The sequence below is a fragment of the Taudactylus pleione genome, unplaced genomic scaffold (genome assembly GCF_031769625.1).
Source record: "Taudactylus pleione unplaced genomic scaffold, aTauple2 ptg000400l, whole genome shotgun sequence".
In the NCBI taxonomy this organism is placed as follows: Eukaryota; Metazoa; Chordata; class Amphibia; order Anura; family Myobatrachidae; genus Taudactylus; species Taudactylus pleione.
In genome coordinates, this window is record NW_028284802.1 from 837,687 (window position 1) to 860,646 (window position 22,960).

Sequence of the window (22,960 nt, forward strand, 5' to 3'; positions counted from 1 at the left end):
GCATATTTTTTTTCACCTGCTCTGAGATGGTGAAAACTTATCGTCTATTTCTAGCTATGCAATTATCACACAGCGATAATTGAATTGTGAGATCGCAATAAATTATTGCTAAATCAGGCTTATCGACGAAAATTGAATACGGCCCTAAATAACACATTTACTAACAGACAATTTTTTATTTGTTTTTTAAATATTAGTAAATGTGTGATTTAGCTCCAGAAACACAACATCAATGTTAATCGATTTTAAATCGATCAAAATCGACCTTTAGTAAATATACCCCTATGGATCAGTGGCAGTGGATGGTAGATGTTGGAACTGTGCTGACAGGGATAGTGCTAGGTGTAGAGAATAGGGGAAGAGGACCCTGCCCATGTGGGCTTACAGTCTATGGAGTCCTGTAACAGCGCCTGAGTCAGTGCCGTGTGCTGGCAGGGTGTCCCTGGAGTAAAGCCTGCATTCCTGACCTGCCACATATCTCTGGAGAGATCTCTGCAGAGCCTTGCGATTTTGGAGACCAACTCGAGCTGGGACTCTGCCCTCGAACACTGCTGCTGCCGAGCAGAGCTCCGAAGTTGAAATGCCTCCGTCGAGCTCCTATAATCGATCACGGCTGAAGTCACACACCATCAGCCGCTCTACCAGTCAGTTTCCAGCCAGCACACGGCACTGACTCAGGCGCTGTTACGGGACTCCATACTTACCCATGATCGGCACCTGGCGGCTGCAGCAGCTCTGACTCACACGGCATTGCCGAAGTATTCAACAGGAGATGGAAAGAAGTATTAGGTGAGCAGCATACCTACCATATCCCCCAGCCCTATCATCCTAGGCGGGCAACGGGAGGTTAACAGTCTCAATCCTCACCTTCTTTCCCATTAGCAAGGGATACATTGACTCAAGCATGTGTCTCAAATTATTTTAGACATTTAAGACTGCATGTGCAGCAGCAATTGGAAGCATCTTATAAACATTGTTACTACGGATTTCCACTAAAGGAATTGTTACAAAGTGAGCTAATACGGACACAAACTTATCCTCTAGAAGGATTTATTTTATTCACATACTAATATGGGATTTCTTACATGAATGGATTTATAAGCTATACCACTTGGAGCATACAGCTGAGGCTCCGTTATAAGTCTTTGCCATATGTGTATGCCTATAGTTTTATGCTCAGATAATTGCAGTGTTCGCATTGACAATCATTGATTACAAGTTCAATTTTATTGTGTTATTTATCACATGTGCCTATAATAAATTTAATATGATTAAGTATAGTGTGTCTCTTGGGTCTGGCCAGACATATATGCGCTATCCCTTTTTTCTATATCATATATCTATAGCCTGCGAGCATACATCATACAGTATATCTATATCCTCCGTGCATACATCCTATATCTATAGCCTGCGGGCAGCTTTGCAATTACGATCCTTGTTGAATCAGGCCCTGTATTCGCACAAATAAAACAACTGGAAGCAACAAAACTACTTGGCCAGATTGCACTGATCCATTTGATGAGCAACATTTGAACATCTGTGAGTGAAGGAGTCTGAATTTGTGTACGAAGTGCTGCGATGTAGCAGCTGCGGCTTTTTCTCACGCCAAGTACTGTTGTGCTTCATTTGCGACTTTGACACAGACCAGAGTTTCTAGCGCGCTTTGAGTGATGTTTCGCATCGTCTGTGATGCAAATTAGCCGAAAAATGTAAAGAAAAGAGCAACACGCTACACCTCTTGGAGCGTCTCAGTTGCGCTGGGCGTCTTGTGTCGTTTGGTGCACTGAGGCTCAGTGTATGGGGACACAGCTGTACGCCGTGAATGAATGCTCAGAGAGGTGTAGTGTGCAGTCTGTTTCTTTACATTTTACATCTTATTCGCAGACGCAGCGAGACACCACTCAAAGGGGGAGATTTATCAAACCTTGGATAGAGATAATGTGAATGGAGATAAAGCACCAACCAATCAGCTTCTAACTGCCAGTTTACACGCTGTATTTGAAAAGTGACAGAAAGGAGCTGATTGGTTGGTACTTTGGGCCTGATTTAGCACGGATCGCAACTGCGATTGCAGCCCCGTAATCGTACGCAGTGCTGCTGCTAAAATATGCTAATGTCTGCCACCGCTCAGCCAGCATAGAGACGCCCACTACCGCTTTCTCACATCCATAATACCTCGCAGTCCTGTGTATACATCGGTGACATCGAGGAACATCGGGCCGTCACGTACAATTACAGCAGCTCTGACCTGTCTCAGAAATGAAGCTCATCGCACGCAGTGAGTACACAAGCTGCGCATGCCGTCGCAGTGGCTAATTTATGCGCGCCCATGCGACGGCGTTCAAACGGACAGGCACGCCTGCATTTCTCCAACCACTCCCTCGTCACCACCCCCAAATGGTCATGGCCTGTCACTCACTCTGCGACCGCAGCACGCGCGCAGTGCAAACGCAGTACACACCATTGGCCGATCTGTGAACGCAGTTGCAATCCATGCTGAATCAGGCCCTTTATCTCTCTCCACTTTATCGCTCTCCAAGTTTTGTTTGTGCTGTGAGTTGTTTATTTTATTCCTTCAATAATGACGTAATGATTGAATGGGAATACAAACAGCATTTGTCGAGCATCATAAAATGATCAGAGAAAAAAATTCACTTCCCCATAGAATTACCTGGGTTAGAGCTTTCTGCAGCTTCTGCCTCTCCTTCCGCGTCCGCTGCTTTAGGCTCGGCTTCTTCGTTCTGTGTGGGGGGCGTCTCGGGACCCCCATCCTCCCTGAAAGGGAACTGCAAGAGATCTTTATATCCGCTCGCTGCGGAGGGGAAGGGAGATACGGAAAGCAGCATAATATATATACAGTGAGGTTTAGCACGAGTATTACATGGAGTGCCAGGGCAGTCGGCAGGTCGGGGTCCCTCACCTTACAGAAGGCGTGGACCCTCTTACGTCTGTCTCCTGTAGTCTCAGCTCAGTCACAGTTGTCTGTGGAGCAGGAGGAGGTACACGGCTCTGTAGCCCAAATAGACACTTCTTCTTTTTAATCTCCTTCCCGGAAATAAACCTAAGTACAGAGGCACCAAGCGCTTAACTAGTTGTAATGAAAACTCCTGACCATTTAACTATTACACACGGCAAGCACCTGCTCTCCTCTAAGAACACTGGTACAGGAATTTACAGCTACTGAGTGCATGCCCTAACTACATATGCACCATAATTACCATGGTGTGATTTAATTGTGCAAGTTCAGCTTGCTTTGCATAGCTGCACGTGTTGACCGTGATGGAGAAGGGAATCGGAATCCAGGTGTGTCACAATTACAGGTGTACCGAGCGGAGCAGTGGCTCACATTCTTAGTATAGCTGGCTTAGTAGAAAGGTGCATGTGCGGCTAACATCACTGGGGCTCATGGGAGGCACGCATCTATCATTGCATATAACCACGGATCGGCAGTTTCCTATGCTTGGAGGCAACGCTGAGATCTGTAGCTGCACAGTTACATACGTTTGTGTGCCAGCACAAATTCCGTGGCAGCCAGTAAAAAGTTGACAAGCCCACTGTGAGGAATCAAACAATTGTGGGTCTTATGTTATATAAAGTGTAGAAACTGCTAGGCATGTGAAATGATTAGCCTGGGGTTTCATGCCCGTAGTCCTAAATCATAGGGTAACATAAATGTTAATCTTAGTGCGCGTGTGTGCATGCACGTGTGCGTCTGATGTGAACGATAACACAATCTCTTTACCCACAGAGCCAGCAGCTCTATCCCTCGGCTTCTGCAGATGTGATCCGGTCTGTGACTGCCGAATTCACAGCTGGAATCGCGGCCCAGAAGGCTGTGCTAATGGTACTGGGGCAAATGCGCCTAAAGTAAAATGTTCCCCTCTAAGCACAAATATGCACAAACTGATGATCAGTCTCCCCTGGGAGAAACTCTGCAACAAGGTGAGGGGGCAGAGCTAGGCCACGGGGATGGGAAGGGATAAAGGGAGGGTTATGTTGCCCATTAAAATATTTTTTGGCTGAGCGGGGGATATATAAAAAAATATATTTTTTACCATATATAGTGACACATGGGGAGGGGACTAAACAGGGGACCCACTGTACATGGGGCTGAGGTTGTGAGCCCTGCACCGGGGACTTATTATTATTATTTTTTAAATACATTTTAAACTTAAATAAAAACAAAAACAACAATTTCTGCGCTGTTAAAGCGTTGAGCAATATTTTGGCATTAAACAGTGTACTTCAATGGCTATTAGCCCCAAAGATTTTCTTATAAGTTTTAAAGTATTTGACGTAATTTAGTCAAAAGTGACACAGACATACCTTGGTCTATGAGAAACATGAGGAAGTGACAGCAAGTATTGAACGTGTTCGCGTTGTTCAGCTGTGCACCGGTTCATATCGGCACGTAACACACAGACATGATGAATGTGGACGCCACAGTACACAACAGCACTGTCAGAAGCAGGAATACCTAAGGACTAGCAGTGGCGGCTCCAGAAGTGGGACTGCAGCGCAGTCCAAAATTCATGGCGGCGCGTCTGTACGCTGCGGCTGCTGTACTCACAGTTGGGGTTTGGGGAGGTTGCCGGCCGCTGCTGCTGCTCCTACTTGTGTTCCAGGCATGTCCCCAGGGAGGCTCCGGTCGCATCTGCTACCCTCGGCTGGCTCTGTTGATGCTGCGTGGTCCGGGATCCATGAGGGCTGGCACGTTTGCGGGTCCTTCGGTGGGGTCCTTCCTCCCATCGTCCAGGTTTGATGACGTTGCCGGCGCAGAGGCTGCTGCGTGGGCTTCCACAACAGGTGACTGGCTCCAGGGAGGTCCGGATGGCGCCGTTACTGAAGACGCCAGTGTCAATGCCGCTGTCTCCGGAGAGACAGGCAGTAGCCAGTCGGGAGCGGAGCTGGAGACACTGGAATAGGAATGAAGGTCGAGGTGGTCGGCGGTAGAGGCAGTATTGGCAGTGGAACCAGGGACTGTACCAGAGACATCCTCGCAGGCAGAGGAGGCAAAAGAGGGGTAAGAGAGCTGGCGTTCAGGTGAGACTCAGGTCTCATCCTTTCAATCCCTCTCTCCCTAGTTTATTTTTGGCCAATGTCAGATCCCTCCACAATAAAATGGATGAGATTAGACTTAAGATTGAAGTGCAATCAGTCTCTTCATAATTGTTCTTTATTAATATTGACTGAGTCCTGGCTGAGTGACAGTGATTTGGATTATCCCTTCCAGCTACCAGAAAGAACTCTGTTCCGGGCTGATAGGACTCTAGAGTCCGGAAAGAAAAGAGGTGGTGGACTTTGTGTTTATGTCCATGATAAATGGTGAACAAATGTTATTATGATTGAGTCGCAGTGCACAGCTGATGTAGAGTGCATGCTACTTAAATGTAGGCCATTTTATTTACCCCGGGAATTTTCTGTGGTCTTGTTAGCAGCAGTATATATCCCGCCTCAGGCTAATGTCACTGTAGCTTTGGATATTTTGTTTAATTTTTTCTCAAAACAACTGTCTCTATATCCGGATTGTGCTTTTATTGGTGCCGGAGATTTTAATCAGGCTAATTTGAAGTTGGTTTTTCCAAGATTAATTCAGAATGTGGAGCTACCAACGCGTGGTTCTAATATATTGGACCACATTTATACTAATATTAAGAATGCCTATAAAACTTTTTTGTGTCCTCATTTAGGGCAGTCTGATCATGTTTCCCTTTTTTTAGTGCCTAAGTATTTTTCTTTGATTAGGCGATTTGGTGCGGTCACTAAGAATGTTATTGTTTGGCCTGAGGGGGCCTTACTGAAACTACAGGGTTGCTTGGATTGTACCGAGTGGGATTTGTTTATAGAGGAAGCTAGGATGGGTTCTGATATTAATGTGGACCAGTTAGCCTCGATGGTTCTACTGTACTTGAACTGTTGTATAGAAAGTGTAACATTCAGAAAGGCTATACGTTTGTTCCCCAATGATAAACCTTGGATGAATGGCGATGTATGTTCTTTGTTGAGAGCTAGAGAACTCGCCTTCAAATCTGGAGATTGTTTAGCATATTCCATTGCCCGGTCTGACTTGAAGAAGGGTATTGGACTGGCTAACAATGCCTATTCTGATAGGATAGAGTGTCACTTTAGTGAATCTGGTGATTCTAGATCCCTGTGGCAGGGAATTAAGCACTTAACCGACTACAAAGCTTCAAATTCAGGTGGTCCCAAGGTGGGTGGCCCTTCGGCTGACGAATTTAATAAGTTCTAAGTTTGATGTTGTGGATAATATCTGTGCTATCCCGATTAATGATCCAGGGGGTTCTTGGATCTTGGATGAGGCCGATGGTAGGTCTTGCCTGCGGGGAACCAGTTCTAGGAAGGCTGCTGGTCCTGATTGTATTCCCGGCAAGGTTTTGCGTGAGTGCGCTGATCAATTATCAGGAATTCTCACGATTATTTTTAATTTGTCCCTTACTCAAGGTATTGTCCTGGGTTGTTTTAAGACTACCAAAATTATTCCAGTCCCTAAAACCACGTCCATTTCTGGTTTAAATGATTTTCGCCCTATTGCCCTTATTGCTTTGAGTGTTTGATTTTAGTACACCTTAGGGGTGGCATCCCAGATGCTTTTGATAATTATCAATTTGCATATAGATCTAATAGATCTACTGAAGATGTGGCTCTTATGGTTCTTCATAAAGTACTCTGTCATCTACAGAACAAGGATTCGTATGTCAGACTGTTGTTCGTAGACTACAGTTCTGCTTTTAACACTGTAGTACCGTCTTTACTCATTGCAAAACTCCTAGCAATCGGTTTTGATGTGTCTATCTGCAATTAGTTGTTGGATTTTCTGTCTGACCGTTCGCAGTCGGTTAGATTGGGAGATCTGTTTTCATCTCCAATTGTTGTGAATACAGGAGTACCTCAAGGTTGCGTTCTCAGTCTCTTCCTTTACTCCTTGTATACTTCAGACTGTGGCCCTGATTCAGAGCCGGACGCTCTGACAGAGCGCTCGCTCTGAATCAGGGCCGGACCATCGCGACCATCGGGCTTGCGACGAGACCCTTGTGGTAGGGTCTCGTGGCCGCAAGACCCAGAGAGATTTCGGCTCTAACAGAACCAAAATCTTTCCCACTGACATCACTCGTGATGTCCGTGAGGCCGCCCCCAAACGGAGGCGTTCACATGGGAACGCCTCCGTTTGGGCAGCCACTCCCCCGGCCCGCCCACCTAAGGGGGCGTGCTGTCACTCGACATGGACAGCACGCCCACTCTGGAGCGAAGCACGCCCACTCTGGAGCGAGACCCGGAGCGACGGTTTCTTGAGCCGGCTCCGTCGTGCGCATGCGCTCTGGGCCACCATCGACCCCGTTGCGAGCACTCAGCGCTTGCGACCGGGTCTGAATCAGGCCCTGTGTTTCCAGTTCTGAATCTAATTTCATCATGAAATTTGCTGATGATACCACAATTGTGGGTTTGATTACTAATGAGGATGAGGATAGCTATAGGACGAAGGTAGATCGACTTATTAGATGGGGTGAGGATAATAAGTTACTGTTAAACAGCAAAAAAACTAAAGAGGTGGTGGTTGATTTTAGGAGGTCCAGGAAAAGTGCTTATTTTTGGATGGTGTCGAAGTGGAGAGGGTGGGTGGTTTTAAGTTTCTTGGTATTAATTTCTCAGAGGACCTGTCATGGTCGTCGCATGTTTTTTCGGTGGTAGGAAAGGCCCAGCAACGCCTTTATTTCCTTAGGAAATTAAAAGCATGTGGATTATCTAGGCCGTTGCTGGTAAATTTCTACCGCGGTATAACTGAGAGACTTTTAACTTATTCGATCACTGTTTGGTACGGGAATTCTACATGTTTGGAGCATAGATCATTGTCTAGAGTGATCAGGGCAGCTGAAATAATTATTGGTCAGTCTTTACCTAGGCTAGAAGACATTTATAGTAAAAGGTGCGCTTCTAAAGCTAATAAGATGGTTGCCGATCATAACCATCCTTGTCATTCTCTGTTCTCTCTTTTGCCTTCAGGAAAGCGTTTTAGATGTCTCAGGTGTCGTACTAGTAGGATGCGGAATGGTTTCTTCCCTGCTGCTATAGTTAGTTTAAACATTTTAAACTGTTTTATGTCATTTTGATTGTGAGTATCTTGCATTTCATTTTCGCTGATGCATTTATGTGGATGTGACAATAAAATTGATTTGATTTCACCTATAAAACGTAAGAGGGTCATAACGCACCTTAATAAACAACATCCTGACATAATATTTCTACAGGAAACACATTGGCAGTTGGGGGATGAGGCTGTCCTCCGAGCTCCGTGGATAGGCACATGTATCACGGCCTGTCACCATAATAAATCCAGAGGTGTCGCAATTATGTTCAAACATGATTTACCATATAATATCTTGAATCAAATCATAGATAAACATGGGAGGTTTATAATATTAGATATTGAAATTAGACACTCTAAGTTTACTTTGATAAATATATATGCACCAAACTCGGGCTCCCAGTCTTTTTTTAACCACTTAACCAAATTATTACAACAAAGAGATAATTATCCATTAATTATGGGTGGACACTATAATATAATACTGGATCCACACATGGACAAGGCCCCCCCACCCCCTAGACAAGATACAGCTACTTGGAAAATACTCCCATCTCTACTAAATACACTAAATTTGATAGATCCTTGGCGGCTGCTAAACCCTACAGATCATTCATATACTCATTTATCAGCAGCACACGGCTCCTTGTCCCGAATCGATTATATCCTACTGTCGGACGTTTTGATGGCTAGACTAGAAAAAGCAGATCTGGACAATATAGTAATTTCAGACCACGCCTTAATATCAATAAATCTAACCTTTCCCTATGATATATATCGAGATAACATTTGGCGTTTTCCAGTAAATATGACTTCATCAGAGGATTTTAAAATATATTTAAAGTCAAAGTGGTCTAATTTTGTAGATGACAACATTGAGCACTGGGACAATCCTAGCCTAATGTGGGAAACATCAAAAGTTGTATTACGAGGACATATCATTAGCTACATGGCCAAACGTAAAAGAGACATGTCAGCGAATAGACACTCCCTGACCACAACGATGCGCCAAGCATTTAATGAATATACCACAGATCCCTCCCCAGATAAATTAAGCCAATATAAACAAGCCAGACAATTTTTAGAGGATTTTCTCCTTATCCAGGCTAAACAAAACATAGAGATCTCTAAACACAAATATTATAGGTGGGGGAATAAAGCAGGCCGTTTTTTAGCTAATATCGCTAAATCAAGAAAACCTAGGAACCATATCAAAGCCATTATTAACCCCACAACTAAATCCCTTGTCACTGACTCACAGAATATCCTTTCATTATTTAATGAATACTATTCCACCCTTTACTTCTCGCAAACCATTGATATTGAACAGCAGAAATTGTTGTTAGATGAGGCACGCCTTCCCGTGCTTCAACCTGATCAAAGAGAGGCTCTGGACACTGACATTACTGAACAAGAACTCAGAGATACCATAAAAGCATTACCGGCTAAAAAAGCCCCCGGACCGGATGGTTATTCCGGGGAATACTATAAAATTCTCCAAGATGATGTCTCCCCATTATTATTGGATCTCTACAGACATATCCATCGTAATTACCCTTCTCTTCCGTTCTTTAATAACTCACATACCATTCTTTTACCCAAACCGGAGAAAGATCCTCTTTTATTAGGTTCCTACCGTCCCATTTCTTTGTTGAATGTAGATTTAAAAATCTTAACAAAAATAATGGCCACACGTTTACAAAATATGTTACCGTCATTGCTAACCGAACACCAACTAGGATTCGTATCCGGCAGACATTCAGTAAAGGGTATTCGTGCTGCTTTAGCCGCTACCATTGCATCTAGCAAAATACCTAACGCTCAAAACATGCTTCTAAGCCTTGACACCCACAAGGCGTTCGATACGGTCCTTTGGCCACACTTATTTGAAATTTTTTCTCGAAGACAATTTACCCCTGATTTTATCGGACTGATCCGGTTTTTGTATAATTCACCCACTACTTCATTACTAATAAATGGAATATGTGGCTCGCCGATAAAACTGGGACGAGGTACGCGTCAAGGCTGCCCACTTTCACCCCTACTATTCAATCTTGCAATAGACCCTCTTCTCCGTATTCTTCAACAGTGGACAGAATTTCGTGGGATTAAGATAGGCACACATAATATCAAACTCACAGTTTACGCAGACGATATTCTGTTATATATTGCTGATCCTCAATTTACCTTGACGAAAATTATACACAGGATTGAACAGTTTGGTGATATTTCGGGGCTTAAAATTAATGAAAACAAATCTACTGCGATGTTATTACATCCCACCCTGCACATCCCGTCGTGGGGTTCCCCATTCTCATTTTCCTGGGCCTCTTCACATTTGGATTATCTAGGTATCCAAATACCAAAAAATCCTGCTCTTTTATATGAAAAAAATGTCACTCGTACTATTCGAAATATTACAGACGAGCTTCGCAGTTGGCAACACTTAACACTATCATACTTGGGGAGAGCGACTTTGATAAAAATGATGACATTCCCTCGCCTTCTATATGTGTTACAGGCACTACCTATTTTACTCACATCAAAAGACATTCAACTTATTAATAAACTATTTAGGTCTTTTATATGGCAGAATGGTAGGGCCCGTATAAGTCTAAGGAAGCTATGTCAACCTAAGGCAAACGGGGGAATAAACTTCCCAAATATTCTTGACTACAATCACTCATCACTGTTGAGGATATTGATAGATTGGCTGCACGATAGGGAGGTTTACGCTAATACATCAATAGAGTCACAATTCCTACCCACTATGGATTTAAAATATTTTTTACACATACATGATCAAGAAGTACCAATAGAAATCCAAGATAATCCTTTGCTCATGACAACTAGACGTCTGTTGCATATTTTACGTCACAGACAACGACTGAACGCATACAAATCAATATATCTCCCATTAGTGCGTAACTTGGATTTCCAAGAAGGAAAGGCAACATATCCCTTTACAATTTGGAGGGTCGGAGGTGTGCATACTGTAGGTAATTTGATGGCACTAGATGAAAAAAGACCCCTGACGTTCCTAGAGGCAACGGAAAAATTCGAGACATTAAGGGCATATCCCCTGGCATATTTCCAGGCAAAACATTATATCACATCAATAATGCGGGTATTCTCACCCTCTGACTGGAATAATCCATTAGACAGATTAATAGGTAGACAGAACCCCAACAAGAAGGCCATATCTATATATTACAAATTTCTTGGCGAAGAATTGGATCATACATTGGTCAGCCAAGGTATGCGACAATGGTTGACTCAATTCCCAACCCTCACAATAGAAGACTTAGTAAAAGGGTTATCAAGATCACGTACAATGCTGAGTGCTAGTACATATAATGAGTTATTTTTAAACATTTACCATAGAACTTATCTGTCTCCCCACAGAAGATACAGAATGGGTCTGTCAGACACTCATACATGTCCTAGATGTGATGCAGTAGAAGCAGACTTATATCATTGCATATGGCAGTGTCCAGTAGTCCAGGGCTTTTGGAGAAAAGTCAAACAAGACGCTGAACGACACTTAGTAAACTATGTACCCTTCACACCTGAATGGGCGATATTGGGTATTTTCCCAAAGGGGCAGAGACTTACCCAAGGTAGCAGAAAACTATTAATAGCAATAAGTGCTGCAGCTAAAAAAACTATATTGCAGGAATGGATCCAGTCCACTCCCATAACCTTCACACTGTATAAAGAAAAATTGCAATTTATCTTCAGAATGGATTGGGTAGAGACCATGTTTAATAGAGAAAGGAAGGCCTCCTCTTTTTTCGAGACTTGGGAGAGTTATATCCCCACCTTGTCAAACACAATGCAAATGCAAATTTATAACTGTATACGAAAAACACAATGGTATGAGTCACAGCTATTGTTAGGAGACTCATTAATTTAACTACTGATAAGGCGGATTGTGCACTTAAATAGAGAATGTTGGTATGATCGATGGGCGGACGCCGGACGGAGATTTACTATGTTATATGTTTTCATATTTTCTATTGAGAATTATTTAAATACAAATATATGTTGTATATATGATAAGAAATAATCGATAAAATATTTCTAAATGTTTAGTAAGAAAAGAAAAGGAAACATTCATAATAATTAATGTGTGACAGCATGTAAGACTGAGATTAAGATTAATGGAAAAAGATCTAAACAGTAATGGATTTCAAGTATATAATTTGAACTCTGTGTTATATGCATATTCTTTTCTTTGCATGTCTATTATGTATATGTAAATGATTTCCTTGCTTCGGTTAAAATAAAAATATTTAAAAAAAAAAAAAATTGATTTGATTTGAAATAGGGGAACCGCACCAACTGCCATCCTCACTGGTTATGTCCTCACTGGCATCCTCACTGGTTATATCCTCACTGGCATCCTCACTGGTTATGTCCTCACTGATATCCTCACTGGTTATGTTCTCACTGCCATCCTCACATGTTAGGTCCTCACTGCCATCCTCACTGGTTATGTCCTCACTGCCATCCTCACTGGTTATATCCTCACTGCCATCCTCACTGGTTATGTCCTCACTGGTTATGTCCTCACTGCCATCCTCACTGGTTATGTCCTCACTGCCATCCTCACTGGTTATGTCCTCACTGCCATCCTCACTGGTTATGTCCTCACTGTCATCCTCACTGGTTATGTCCTCACTGCCATCCTCACTGGTTATGTCCTCACTGCCATCCTCACTGGTTATGTCCTCACTGGCATCCTCACTGGTTATATGCTCACTGCCATCCTCACTGGTTAAGTCCTCACTGCCATCCTCACTGGTTATGTCCTCACTGGCATCCTCACTGGTTATATCCTCACTGCCATCCTCACTGGCATCCTCACTGGTTATGTCCTCACTGATATCCTCACTGGTTATGTTCTCACTGCCATCCTCACTTGTTAGGTCCTCACTGCCATCCTCACTGGTTATGTCCTCACTGCCATCCTCACTGGTTATATCCTCACTGCCATCCTCACTGGTTATGTCCTCACTGCCATCCTCACTGGTTATGTCCTCACTGCCATCCTCACTGGTTATGTCCTCACTGTCATCCTCACTGGTTATGTCCTCACTGCCATCCTCACTGGTTATGTCCTCACTGCCATCCTCACTGGTTATGTCCTCACTGCCATCCTCACTGGTTATGTCCTCACTGGTTATATCCTCACTGCCATCCTCACTGGTTATGTCCTCACTGCCATCCTCACTGGTTATGTCCTCACTGGCATCCTCACTGGTTATATCCTCACTGCAATCCTCACTGGTTATGTCCTCACTGATATCCTCACTGGTTATGTCCTCACTGTCATCCTCACTGGTTATGTCCTCACTGCCATCCTCACTGGTTATGTCCTCACTGCCATCCTCACTGGTTATGTCCTCACTGTCATCCTCACTGGTTATGTCCTCACTGCCATCCTCACTGGTTATGTCCTCACTGCCATCCTCACTGGTTATGTCCTCACTGGTTATATCCTCACTGCCATCCTCACTGGTTATGTCCTCACTGCCATCCTCACCGGTTATGTCCTCACTGCCATCCTCACCGGTTATGTCCTCACTGCCATCCTCACTGGTTATGTCCTCACTGGTTATGTCCTCACTGGTTATATCCTCACTGCCATCCTCACTGGTTATGTCCTCACTGCCATCCTCACTGGTTATGTCCTCACTGGCATCCTCACTGGTTATATCCTCACTGCAATCCTCACTGGTTATGTCCTCACTGCCATCCTCACTGGTTATGTCCTCACTGCCATCCTCACTGGTTATGTCCTCACTGCCATCCTCACTGGTTATGTCCTCACTGTCATCCTCACTGGTTATGTCCTCACTGCCATCCTCACTGGTTATGTCCTCACTGCCATCCTCACTGGTTATGTCCTCACTGGTTATATCCTCACTGCCATCCTCACCGGTTATGTCCTCACTGCCATCCTCACCGGTTATGTCCTCACTGCCATCCTCACCGGTTATGTCCTCACTGCCATCCTCACTGGTTATGTCCTCACTGCCATCCTCACTGGTTATGTCCTCACTGCCATCCTCACTGGTTATATCCTCACTGGTTATGTCCTCACTGCCATCCTCACTGGTTATGTCCTCACTGCCATCCTCACTGGTTATGTCCTCACTGCCATCCTCACTGGTTATGTCCTCACTACCATCCTCACTGGTTATGTCCTCACTGTCATCCTCACTGGTTATGTCCTCACTGCCATCCTCACTGGTTATGTCCTCACTGCCATCCTCACTGGTTATGTCCTCACTGTCATCCTCACTGGTTATGTCCTCACTGCCATCCTCACTGGTTATGTCCTCACTGCCATCCTCACTGGTTATGTCCTCACTGGTTATGTCCTCACTGCCATCCTCACCGGTTATGTCCTCACTGCCATCCTCACCGGTTATGTCCTCACTGGTTATGTCCTCACTGCCATCCTCACTGGTTATGTCCTCACTGTCATCCTTACTGGTTATATCCTCACTGCCATCCTCACTGGTTATGTCCTCACTGCCATCCTCACTGGTTATGTCCTCACTGGGATCCTCACTGGTTATATCCTCACTGCCATCCTCACTGGTTATGTCCTCACTGATATCCTCACTGGTTATGTCCTCACTGTCATCCTCACTGGTTATGTCCTCACTGCCATCCTCACTGGTTATGTCCTCACTGCCATCCTCACTGGTTATGTCCTCACTGGGATCCTCACTGGTTATATCCTCACTGCCATCCTCACTGGTTATGTCCTCACTGATATCCTCACTGGTTATGTCCTCACTGTCATCCTCACTGGTTATGTCCTCACTGCCATCCTCACTGGTTATGTCCTCACTGCCATCCTCACTGGTTATGTCCTCACTGATATCCTCACTGGTTATGTCCTCACTGCCATCCTCACTGGTTATGTCCTCACTGCCATCCTCACTGGTTATGTCCTCACTGATATCCTCACTGGTTATGTCCTCACTGTCATCCTCACTGGTTATGTCCTCACTGCCATCCTCACTGGTTATGTCCTCACTGCCATCCTCACTGGTTATGTCCTCACTGATATCCTCACTGGTTATGTCCTCACTGCCATCCTCACTGGTTATGTCCTCACTGCCATCCTCACTGGTTATGTCCTCACTGCCATCCTCACCGGTTATGTCCTCACTGCCATCCTCACCGGTTATGTCCTCACTGCCATCCTCACCTGTTATGTCCTCACTGCCATCCTCACCGGTTATGTCCTCACTGCCATCCTCACCGGTTATGTCCTCACTGTCATCCTCACCGGTTATGTCCTCACTGCCATCCTCACCGGTTATGTCCTCACTGCCATCCTCACCGGTTATGTCCTCACTGCCATCCTCACCGGTTATGTCCTCACTGCCATCCTCATCGGTTATGTCCTCACTGCCATCCTCACAGGTTATGTCCTCACTGCCATCCTCACCGGTTATGTCCTCACTGCCATCCTCACTGGTTATGTCCTCACTGCCATCCTCACTGGTTATGTCCTCACTGTCATCCTCACTGGTTATGTCCTCACTGCCATCCTCACTGGTTATGTCCTCACTGCCATCCTCACTGGTTATATCCTCACTGCCATCCTCACTGGTTATGTCCTCACTGCCATCCTCACCGGCTATGTCCTCACTGCCATCCTCACCGGCTATGTCCTCACTGCCATCCTCACTGGTTATGTCCTCGCTGCCATCCTCACTGGTTATGTCCTCACTGCCATCCTCACTGGTTATAGCCTCACTGCCATCCTCACTGGCAGTTGGTGTGGCTCCCCTATTTGAATTTTGGACTGCGCTAGTGACTAGGGAGGTGAACAGCTGGCCTTCACTTCGCACATGCATGAACAGCTGGCCTTCACTTCGCACATGCATGAACAGCTGGCCTTCACTTCGCACATGCATGAACAGCTGGCCTTCACTTCGCACATGCATGAACAGCTGGCCTGGATACTTTCATCACCATTTCCAATGATTTCCTCATGTTTCTCATAGACCAAGGTAAGTCTGTGTCACATTTCACTAAAATACCTCAATTACATTATAAGTTATAAGAAGAATTGTATAATTTCACTTGGGAGTAGTTTGCGGCGAAAGCTGTGACTCCCCCGTTTGGTTTTTTTGGTTGGGAAAATTAGAAAATGTTTGTGGAAGAAGCCTGGTATCACAATGCACATTGTATCGTATGTTTTGTATATTGTTACAATATTATTGTGGATATAAATTACTTGTCATTTTTATTGCTTAAACTTGGCACCACATTATGCTAATTTATACTATATGCTTTGCATATTGTTAACGATTTTGTTGTGGTTTTCCATCATGTGTCATATGTAACGTTTTTTTTATTGTTTACTGAATTGTTTCTGATATCACTGTATTATTCTGACCTTTGTACTTATCTCAACATGTAATGTATAATGTCCTTACTAATTGTGATATTGGATTGTGGTACTTGTGCTTCAATAAAAATATGTTTTTCAAAAAAAAAAAGTTATAAGAAAAACTTTGGGGCCAATAGCGAGTGAAACACCCTGTATAAATAAAGGATAACAAATACATTTATCCAAATCCTACAGAAGGCAGTTACATTGTCTGTAGGCATTTATTACAAGTAACCAGCAAGTTACAGTTAATGTTGGAATTCAAGAAGTGATCTACTTTTCACAAAGCTGTTCGGTTATAATCAAAATAGTTTTATGTCAACATGTCGACATTGCATTACTGTCTACATGACGAATGTTGACATTATGACTATCGACATGTCATACCACACCCCATTAATTGGGGCACTTTGCAGGGGTTGGGAACTGGATTTGTTAGAGCTGATAAGTTCCTTCCTACACCTAAGTATTCCAGGAGGACAATGTGTACAATATATGTAATTCTGTTATTAAACTTATACTGTCGCTGAATCCTCACAATTGCCAACAAGTGACTAAACTGCAATTAAAAACAAAAAACAATAAACACATAAACATTTGCCAATGATGAACACAGGGCCTTATTCATTACCGATCGCTATTGCGATTACGCACGCAATCGGCCGATTGTTGCCTTCTGCGCATGCATCGCAGTGCGTGAACCGGCCACTGTGATCGGGACTGCGATTGCAGGGATTACGCAGACCCATCGCAGAGTGACTGACAGGAAGTGCCGTTTGTAGGTGGTGATGGTGGAGGGGAAACGCAGGCGTGCCAGTGCGTTTGAACGCCGTTGAAGGGGCATGCATAAATTATCCACTGCAATGCCATACGCAGCCTGAGAACGCATAGCGTGCAATGAAGTTAGCAATTTCTCAGTAAGGTCAGAGCTTGTGCAAATGTGCGTGAGGCTGCGATGGTACTCGATGTTACCGATTGTTTTGCAGTCTTACTAAACATTACGGATGTGTGCTAAGTAAAATGGGCGTCCTGATGTTGTGTTGCAGCGGCATAGCGATCGCAATGGATTAGCATACTATCGCAGTTGAACTGCGGGCGTAATCGCTATTGGCACTCGCAGTTGCGATTGGTAGTGATGAATCAGGCCCACAGTACGCTTTGCATGCTGGGAAAGTTGGTACCTGTCCTTCTGAGCCGTCAGTGCGTGGAGCAGGTGGGAATACCGGTCTGAGCGAGGGGTGTCTGTGAGCTGGAGAGGATAATACACAAGTGATGATAATAAATATACCAACTCCCAAAATAATATCTCTATATATTGCGTTCTTATGTTACCGCCAGTGTGTATTAGGAAAACTTGTGTGTTCTAAGGAATAGATCACCCTTACTGTCAATTATTTTGGACATCGGAAGACAACACAGATGTCTGTGAACTCTACAGAAGCACTCTGCCCTGTGCGCTCATATGGTCACGAAACACGTTAACTTCTAATATCCAAATGATTTACAGGGGATCCATTATCATATATATATATATATATATATATTAGGGATGTGCAGGCTCGGTTCTACTCGGTTCCGTTCGGTTCTTTTTACCGAATCTTATTGGCTATCCAAAACTCGTGACAGCTGAAACCCAATAAGATCCGGTAAAAAGAACCGAACGGAACCGAGTAGAACCGAGCCTGCACATCCCTAATATATATATATATATATATATATATATATATATATATATTTGATATTCAATCTATATTACAGAGAACAATTGCCCTGCTCTTTTTTCATCAGCGAATAAATTTACTCCAAACTTACGTACAACCACAAGGATGCTAGCACAGCATAAAAGCCTCATCTAGAACCAGCAGGGGAAGGACGCTCAGCTGTGATAAATGAAGGACTATTATTACTGCCATCAGCTGACTTTTTTAAGATTCTACAGTAACTGGTTCAGATTTCGGACCAATACCTTTTGTTTTTCCTCGTTCTACCTGTGCGACACCACCAATAGCTGCACAGGAGACTGTACTTTTGTACATACATCAATTTTGTTTTCTGAAACTGTTGGGGAACACCAACACTGATTGGTACAGTGGGAGCTGGGAGTTTGGCACTTAATTCAAAATCTGCACAATGAATAAAGCTCTAAAAAAAACATCAAGGGCCTGTTAGAATGCGGAAGCACAGTTCAGCAGCTCCTGGTGAGATTAGCTCTAGTGGCTTTAATCAGTCTACTGACAACTAGTCAGGTGTACAGAGCCATTGTGCTGGGCTGTGTTCTGAATCTTGATTGCTGCAGCTCACTTCAGAGCCTTACTTGTTTTCTGTACTTGTAATAATTGAGTGTTCAGCCTTTTTAAGGGATTTCTCTCTGGCACTTCTTTGTTGGTTGGCTGATTCTGTCAGTCCTGGCATTTACTTCATACCTGCTTAGTGGAACTCATTTATCTGTGCTATTTGGAAGATCTGACATTTCTTTAATGTCCAATTAATCTGGGTTATTCAGAAGATCTGCCCAGCAACTCTCAACAGTTCAATCATCTGTGCTAATTAGGAGTCTGGAGCCCTGTCAGTATGTGTCTACAAGGCAACTAATCTGAGCTATTCTGAAGATCTGCCCAATGTCTCATGTGCTATTTGGAAGATCTGACCAACATTTAGTTACAGTGCAAATATCTGTGCTATTGCAGAAAACCTGCTTCCTGTCAGTATTTCTTTATTTTGCAAATTACTTGTGCTACTTGGAAGATCTGGCCAGCATTTTGCTACAGTACATTTATCTATGCTAAGCAGAGAATCTTAGCAGAGCAGAGAACCTTAATTTCTCCACTGTGCAAATTACTTGTGCTATTTGGAAAGATCTGCCCGGCATTCTTCTGCAGTGCAAGTATCTGTGCTATTGAGAAAACCTGCTAGCATATCTATCAGTATAATTATTACTATTCTGAAGATTTGGTTAGCTATATTTTATGTATAGTTTTAGTATTATTTTGTAATTCCTATTCAGTTGGCATATTCAGCTAGTGCATGTAGTTCCTTGTGCTATCTAGTTAAATGATACATTTAGCTAGTGCTTTCAAAGCCTGATACAGACCCGCTCGCAAGCGGGTCGATGGTGGGGTACTGCGCACACGAGGGGCGTGCATGTGCAAGCCCCGGAGCGAGAGAGAAATTCTCTCGCTCCGGGACTCATTACAAAAGGGACGGCTGTCGATGTTGATCTGCAGCTCGCCCCATTTTGTAGGCGGTGAGGGGGGGTGGCTACACAAATGGAGGCGTTCCCGAAGGAACGCCTGCCGTTTGTGGGAGGCACCACTGACATCTCTGTTAGAACAGGAAGCTCTCTGGGGCTTGCAACGGACGAGACCCTACCATAAGGGTCTCGTCGCAAGCCCTGATGGTCGCGACCATCACCTGGCCGCTTGCAAATGCTGTGGATGGTCACCCAGAGCTTAGCGAGCGGCCAGGAGGCTGCAAAAAAAAAAAAAAAAGCCCTGATTCAGAGCGAGCGCTCTTCAAGAGCGTCCGGCTCTGAATCAGGCCCTCAGTTTCTTATGCCATTTAGACATTTTAAGTGTCCTGTTCCTTTTAAATATATGTATCAGAACTAGCACCTCCGGACACAAAAACATTGAACCAAGGACCAGATGGCTGCCTGACACAGCTGCCAAGTCGAGCCTCTGTCAATCCCAATCTGGTAGAATTAGAGCCTGGAACTGCTTTCCCCGTCTCAATGTAAGGCGGAAAAATTACCAAAGTAATCCATTTTGCAATCGTTTTCTTCAACGACAGACCAACTTGTCTTGTGGGCACCACCGAGGATAAAGCTCAAGGTTTTACGAAGACCAAGAGTCCTATTAACATGATCTCAGCACAATGCCAGGATAACAATGTCTGGATTTACGTGGAACTCAGGCATCATTTTAGGCAAAGCAGCGCTATCTTTATAAAACGATATACAGAGATCTACAATATAAGAGCTCTCATTTCAGTTAACCTCTGTGCTGTAGCAACATCAAAAATATTTATGAACATCTATGTAAGAATCTTCAACTCAGGGTTGAGAGCAATGTGGCTTTTGGCAATGCCCTTATTGATCTGCTGGGTGTTTATGAACAATGACTCTGCCATTGGAAACCACAAGCTCTCTGGCAGGAGAGCTTTGCGCTTATAATTAATGGGCCCGCTTCAGAGCTCTACACTATGACAATGTTTTCACCAATGGAGCAATTTTTATTATTTTTTTTGCCACTGTGCATTCATCAAGGTACATTACTGCAGTCGCACGACGCATGTCTTTAGTCGCAGTATGAGCGACATGCAAGGAGTACTTGGGGGGTGGCAATGGAGAGTGTTGGCTAAAAACACAGGCATGCCTTGACTTTGTCACGTCCTGCTTCTGCAATCCCGTACGCAGGAAAAAGGGTTCGCCGTATCAATTACAGCGGCCATTTTGAGTGACCATAGACTCACTCAAGGAGTCGATGTTTGCCTGATCTGCGTCCGGTGCTGCGTATACATACGCAGTTGCGGACATCTGCGATGGTTCAGGTGGGCGTCTAAGTACAAATACCAGCTGCAGATGCATATTTTTGCAAATCCACAGCAGCGAAAATCACAGCATTAGTGTCCAACTCTGAATCAGGGCCAATGTTCACAAATAAATGCCGACTGGTGTCTGTCATCACAATTTTGCAGACCCATATTGCAAAAGTTGGAACTTCTGTTGAGTTTATTGACAGTTCAATTCTGAAATCGTTAATGATGCACCTGAACGGCAAATCTGAGAAAACACTGGTGAGCAGACTGTCTGTCATGCCGGCCGTTTCTCTGAGGGCTTGGCAGCTGCATTCTTCTTGATTTTCCTCCACAGGGGGCAGAGGACCATTCTATTAACAATAGACCTCTTGCTCTTCCTGAAAAATGAAAGGAAAGAAACGTAGGACTTCTAGCTTTTGGTACATTACCTGGCGGAAAGAGCTTTACCTCCCATGGCACGGCACAAATAATAAGTTCTGGCCTGAATGAAGTACCCAAAAATACGTCGGTACTCAATAATCTTTTTAGATCCTGTGTCCGCATCTCGCTAAGGAGAGTATAAAGGGTCTACAATAGGGGTGGGCAATAAACGGCCCCCCAGATGTTTCAAAACCACACATCCCAGCATGCCGTGCCAGTTATGCTTTTTGGCCATGCTAAAAAATGTTGCAATGCATGCTGGGATTTGTAGTTCACCAACAACTGGAGAGCTGCTTATTGCCCACCCCTGTCTACAGTCTGGATGAAACCTGAAATTTCATCTCAGGTTTGGTCCATGATTTCCAAATTAAATCCACCATCCGAGGAGAAGGAAAGAAAACAGTTTATTTTTCCTCTTAAACAGCAAGCACTAAACCCTCGCTGTCTTGAATGTTAAGAACTTGACGCACGACCTATTCTAAATCACTTACTCCTTGTCATCTAGAGTATGCAAGTAAAAGGGATTCTCCAAGTAACAGGGATTCTCCAAGTCTGAATCCTCGTCCCCTTCGCTCTCCACCTGAGAAGATAATCCGGAGTCTGGTCCCTTCCAGGACTGGACTGTTGCACTACTCTGGAGCTTATAAATCCTTGCTGTAGAGGACCTGCGTTGCTTTTACCAGGCTATGCGCCAAAGCCGGCTCTAACAGATGTCATTATGGGGCCAGAAGACCACTGCCAGACTTCCTTAGAGAAAAAATTGTCCTTCCTTGAAATTTCAACGGGACGATAAAGGTAAAATAACCTCGTTCAACCTTTGGGACAAGCTGTGAAAGAATTGAAAAAATTGGGCTTAAGATTTAACCCATGGTTGTTCTGTTTGTACCATTGAGCCACCGGCAGAAGAACATCGTCAATGGCTCTTGGCCTTACGGCATTCAACCAAGTAAGAAAAGCAAAAAATGAACTGACATTGTACTGCCAGATTTAGATCCAGAGCTACTCCCTTTATCTGACATGACAAGTAAGGATAAGGTAGAGGTTAGCTTTAGTGCACAATCATATACACATATGTATGAGTCCCGCCTGTTACTGCACGGAGACGCAGCATAGATTTGGATGCAGGATCTGTTGATTTCAGGGGGGAATAGCTGGGAGGTAACAGAAGAATAGATAAGCAGACGCGGTCATGTGACTGGCAGCAGCTGCGTCCATAGGCGCACAGGAGGCCATGGTCATACAGAGAAACCGCACCTGGCATAGGGCTGGTACAAGCTTCAATGGTGCTTCTAAAGACTAAAGATGCTGCAAGTGGGCGTCTTAGTATTAACAAAATTGGCAATAGCATAAGAGGCGAACACGGCTGCGGTCAGACACTGAGGAACTGACCCACTCAGATACAAATCTCCACTTCAATACATCCCTGCAGAGAGATAAAAGGGAGCTGCAGGGCCTCGAGAATTACGCCAAGGAGGTAC

At 44.2% G+C, this 22,960-nt stretch overlaps 1 protein-coding gene across 2 annotated transcripts in view; it reads right to left on the reverse strand.

The window, feature by feature from the left end:
- Positions 1-22,960, reverse strand: part of PHF1 (PHD finger protein 1) — a 60,927-nt gene that overhangs the window by 14,049 nt on the left and 23,918 nt on the right. For both annotated transcript variants that reach the window (XM_088446604.1, XM_088446603.1), the window contains exons 10-12: positions 17,708-17,775; positions 2,921-3,061; positions 2,672-2,786 (exon numbers count right to left, since the gene is read on the reverse strand). In XM_088446604.1, coding sequence (XP_088302730.1) covers positions 2,672-2,786; positions 2,921-3,061; positions 17,708-17,775 — 324 coding nt within the window. The remainder of the gene's footprint in view (positions 1-2,671; positions 2,787-2,920; positions 3,062-17,707; positions 17,776-22,960) is intronic.